General features: G+C 46.1%; 1 protein-coding gene across 1 annotated transcript; it reads left to right on the top strand.

Annotated features, from left to right (window-relative positions):
• On the top strand, nucleotides 1-4,247 carry TXNDC15 (thioredoxin domain containing 15). Its single transcript, XM_065848979.2, has 5 exons — nucleotides 1-124; nucleotides 239-678; nucleotides 1,237-1,400; nucleotides 1,604-1,734; nucleotides 2,616-4,247. The coding sequence occupies exons 1-5, from the start codon at nucleotides 73-75 to the stop codon at nucleotides 2,810-2,812; spliced, it is 984 nt and encodes a 327-aa protein (XP_065705051.1). The 5' UTR covers nucleotides 1-72; the 3' UTR covers nucleotides 2,813-4,247.
• The last annotated feature ends 107 nt before the right edge of the window (nucleotides 4,248-4,354 follow it).

The following is a 4,354-nucleotide window of genomic DNA, read 5'->3' as shown; positions in this document are numbered from 1 at the left end:
GAAGTGAGTGAGGGCACCGGCGGAAGTGGCCGTTGTCCGGGGAGACGCCGTGGGGGTGAGGTGGCGCCGGGGATGTGGCGGCTGCTGCTGTTGCTGGTCTGGCTCGGCACGCCCCTTCCTCCTGGTGAGCACGGCGGGTCCCGGGGCTCGGCGGCGTGTGCGAGGCTGGCGGGGCGCGGGGAGGCCGGGGCTCGGCCGCAGCGCGGAGCTGACTGGTCCCCTGTCCCTCCCGACGCAGGGGCGGTGACGGAGCGCAACGCCGGCGGGCAGCCCCGCTTCCCCGGGGCCGACTCCGTGCAGGGCGGCGGCGAGCCGGTGCGGTACCGGACTGCGGAGATGGCGGACGCGATGCTGGGCAGCGGGCTCCCCGCGCAGGAGGACCCGGGGCTCCCGGTGCTGCCGGGGGAGGCGACGGACGGCGTGGTGTCCGACCTCGCCACGGAGGCTTGCGATGCGGCGGCTGGGGGTGATGCTTGCGGCGCGGGGGGCAGCCCCACGGCTCCCCCGGGGCAGGCGAACGCCCGGGACCGGGACCAGGCCGTGCCGGAGCCGGTGCCGCCCGCGCCCACCGAGGAGTCGAACGGCACCGACAGCGCCAAAGCTCCCAAAGTGAACTGCGAGGAGAGAAACGTCACCGGCATCGAGCGCTTTACGCTGCAGATCCTGAACGTGTCTCAGGTGAGCGGGTCGCCTGGTGTCGCTTTGAGCGCATGGGGCTGGTGCGAGATGCCCCGTCAGCACCGCGAGTGTGTTTATTTCAGTGTTTGACTCGGTGAATTGCCTTGTATAACATCCTGTGCGCTGTTGAAAAGATGAAATGTCTGGGCAAAGAGGCTTTTTGTGTCATTCGGATTAGGAAAAAAATAAGGGGGTACAGCTCTGTCCACATGCCTGTGTCTCTTATCTGTGCACCTGCAGTGAGCTGTCACTGTTCATGCTGCATGGATTAGTGTCTCTCTCTGAAATTGTCAATGGTGCTTACTGCCACTGCCCATTTCTAGTTTGTTTCTTGTAATGGATATGTATATAGATCCATACATAAGTAATAAACTTCTAAAGCTACCTTTAACAAAGTTTAAATACACTTCTTCTGTTTTAAAAAGGTTAAACAAATGGGCAAGTACTTGATAAATATTGTCAGGTATCGAATCAGTTTCTGAATGATGGATTCCTCTGCAGAACAACTCTATTAATTATTTAATTGTCCTTGTCTGCTTCTATTCGGCTTTCTCAAAGGACCTGATGGAGTTCTTAAACCCAAACAGCAGTGACTGTACGTTAGTCTTGTTCTATACACCATGGTGCCGCTTTTCTGCCAGTCTGGCACCTCATTTTAATTCTTTACCTCGAGCATTTCCAACTCTTCGCTTCCTGGCACTGGATGCATCTCAACACAGCAGGTAATTGGCACTTCCTCTGCTTTAGCATCAGTTTATTTCCATTAGCAAGTTGTGTTTTAAAAACAGAAATGCTTTTTTTATTATTATTATGAAATGACAATGTAATTTAGTAAAACTGACACTTCTTGTATCGTGACTATATTTGATCCTTCCTCCAGTGGATTTCTTTTCATTCATACCTTGTATTTGTTTTATGTCCACAGTTTATCAACTAGATTCGGAACGGTGGCTGTACCAAATATCCTCCTTTTCCAAGGTGCTAAACCTATGGCTAGATTTAATCACACAGACAGAACGCTGGAAACACTGAAAGACTTCATTTTTAATCAAACAGGTACGTAAATCAGCCCTTATGTGTCAGCAGGAATAGCAGGTCAGGTCTTAGCTCTGAACTGGGCTTTCTTCTCCCTGCTCTTTGTTCTTTAAAATGAATTTCATGAAGATCCTGGGAGGACCCAGTGGAAGTTTATATAATCAGCTGCTGTAGTGAGCTGGATTTTGGGGTGTACTGAGGGCAGAAGCTCAGCTTCCAGGGCTGCTGTCACAGACTGGGGGGAAACAGCAGGGTTTAGCTAGGGAGGGTGCTGGAGGATCGAGCACATCTTCCCACCCAGATATTTAATTTGAGAGCAGTGGCAGGTGAACCTCAGCATCTTTGCCAGAGCCATGTAAGGCTGGCAGCAGCTGAGGGACAAGGGGTTTTCAGACCTTGTGTTGGAGGTGACAAAAAGATTCCCGTTTCTGTGATCTGGCTGTTCACGTTGTGAGCTTCATGCCAGCCAGCTCGTGGTCCTCCTGTGCCCTGTGAAATAAAGTAAGACCACACACGTAAAGGCCTATCAGGGCCTTCATTAGAGATAAGAAATTGATATATTTGCTAATACAGCAGAAACACTCAACACAAACAAAAAAACCTCCACAGAAAAACAAACCAACCAACCAAACCAAAACACAACCCACAAACTTTCCCAAGGCTGTGCTGTGGAAGGGCAGAACAAGCCTTCTGTTAGAAAAATATACATAAATACTATTATGTTTTTACATAAGTAAACTGTATGCTAGACATATGTTAACATACAAGGACTGTCTCACCAAAATTTGATGTCTAACTGTACATGCGCGTTTGTCTGAGAATTGGAACAGAGCTCCAAATGCGACCAGCTTATCTGTATTTAATGATTATTACCAGTGTTGATCGAGTGCTTTCTTTTGCAGGTATAGAAGCTAAAAGCGACGTGGCTGTGACAAAGGAAGACTGGGAAGGGCCCCTGCCCAGTGTCCTGACAAAAGGCATCGACTGGCTGCTTCTGTTTTCTGTGCTCTTCCTGGCGAGCTTTGTCATGTACGCGACTGTTCGGACAGAGAGCATTCGGTGGCTGATCCCAGGGCAAGAGCACGAACATCAGGAGTGATCTCAGATGCTGGATTTCCTGCTCATTGGTAAAGTGGGACTTCGTACGGAGTAGTAGTACGTGAGAACGAACTGTTGAATTTGTTCATTGCAATTTATATTCTTGACTAAAAGTCTGCTTTATTTATCAACTACTGAATCTGTAAAAAGCAAAGTTGTGGCGATTAATGTGGTAAGTAAAGAAATATGAAAAAATATTAACTAAAAAGGTATTCAGTTGCTCTGGTTTATTTTTCATGGACTTTAATGTAAATAGGTGATACAGTTCTATTTTGCTCTCCTGAAGAAGTCCCTGAGCTTTGTCAATCACAGAAGATTTTTACAGCATGTGTGCAGCACTGCTTGGCATGGGAGTGGAGTTGCTTCTGTGCAATCTGGAGATCTTCCTCATACATCCTACAGACGTACGGACTAAGGCTTCTACACAGACAATGTGGTAAATGCTACGGCACTGGGATATGTTACCCCACAGGGATAATGTTCATATGTTCTGAAATAATAATGTTTTAAAGGGATACACCAGTGAATGGTGATGTCACTGCATTAATTGTCAGTAAAATGACCTATGAAGAATATTTTTTTTTAATAGTGGACTTTTAATTATCCCACTGTTGAAAAGATTTTAATATTACCAGTGTGTATTCCTGCAATAGCAACAATTCCAAAGTGTGTTATACAACCCTTGGCAGGGTGACTGTTTTCCACTTTTGGTGCTGGGTTCCTTGTTCACTGTGCCTCTGAGTTTTGACTTAGTGGTGGTTCTTTATAAGATTTAGAGTAACTTCCCAAGCTCACCTCGTTATTTTTGTGTGTGTATGCACAACTTATTTACCATATTCCTCTAGAACTAAATTGCATTCATTGTCCTTACTCATTTAAAATAAATCAGGTTTTTACTGTAACCTTTTAAGTCACTTTCTCACAGGACTAACAGCATGCAACATCTGAAGTAGGGTCACCTACCTAAATTAGCAAGACCAGTCCTGAGACTTACTTAAATTTCTACAAGCATGTTTGGTGGTTGCACAGTCTACAGCAGAGGCTACATAAAGAATTAACATGGGTTTTAGTTATAATTAGCATGGAAGACTTTGAATTAGGTATGGACTGGTATGTTATGTGGTTTTCAGATTATTTGATTGCACAGCACTTATCCATGGTGGAGGTTTACCACAGTACCCTGATAGGAAGCTTCAGAGCGTGAATTAAGCAAAGAAGAAACAAAGACAGCTGTAATATTTATTGTTCAACAAAGAGCTCATATCCCTGGAATATAATTCTTCAGGTATTTTTCTGACAGCCAGATCTTTACAGTTTGGAAAGCTGAGGTCCTGTATATCTGTGTGTTAAAAGGAAAATGCACTGATAAAACTTTGGTATTACTGCAGATAAAACTAGGCAATGTTTTACTAATAAAGATTCAAGATTTTGAACAAGTAGTTGGAGTGTTCTTCCCTCTACCATCTGCCCAGGCTGGATTGTCCCCAGGAACTATCTCCATACCTCTGAAGAAAGTGATGTCCTGAAAAACGCGGTGCCTCCT

The sequence above is a fragment of the Patagioenas fasciata genome, chromosome 14, assembly GCF_037038585.1.
Source record: "Patagioenas fasciata isolate bPatFas1 chromosome 14, bPatFas1.hap1, whole genome shotgun sequence".
Taxonomy (NCBI): domain Eukaryota; kingdom Metazoa; phylum Chordata; class Aves; order Columbiformes; family Columbidae; genus Patagioenas; species Patagioenas fasciata.
This window is presented reverse-complemented; position numbering and strand designations above follow the sequence as displayed.

Coding starts and splice junctions, on each gene's coding strand:
- TXNDC15 (XM_065848979.2), top strand. CDS start 73: ATGTGGCGGCTGCTGCTGTTGCTGGTCTGGCTCGGCACGCCCCTTCCT. Junction 125..238: donor CGGCACGCCCCTTCCTCCTG/GTGAGCACGGCG, acceptor CTCCCGACGCAG/GGGCGGTGACGGAGCGCAAC. Junction 1,735..2,615: donor CTTCATTTTTAATCAAACAG/GTACGTAAATCA, acceptor TTTCTTTTGCAG/GTATAGAAGCTAAAAGCGAC.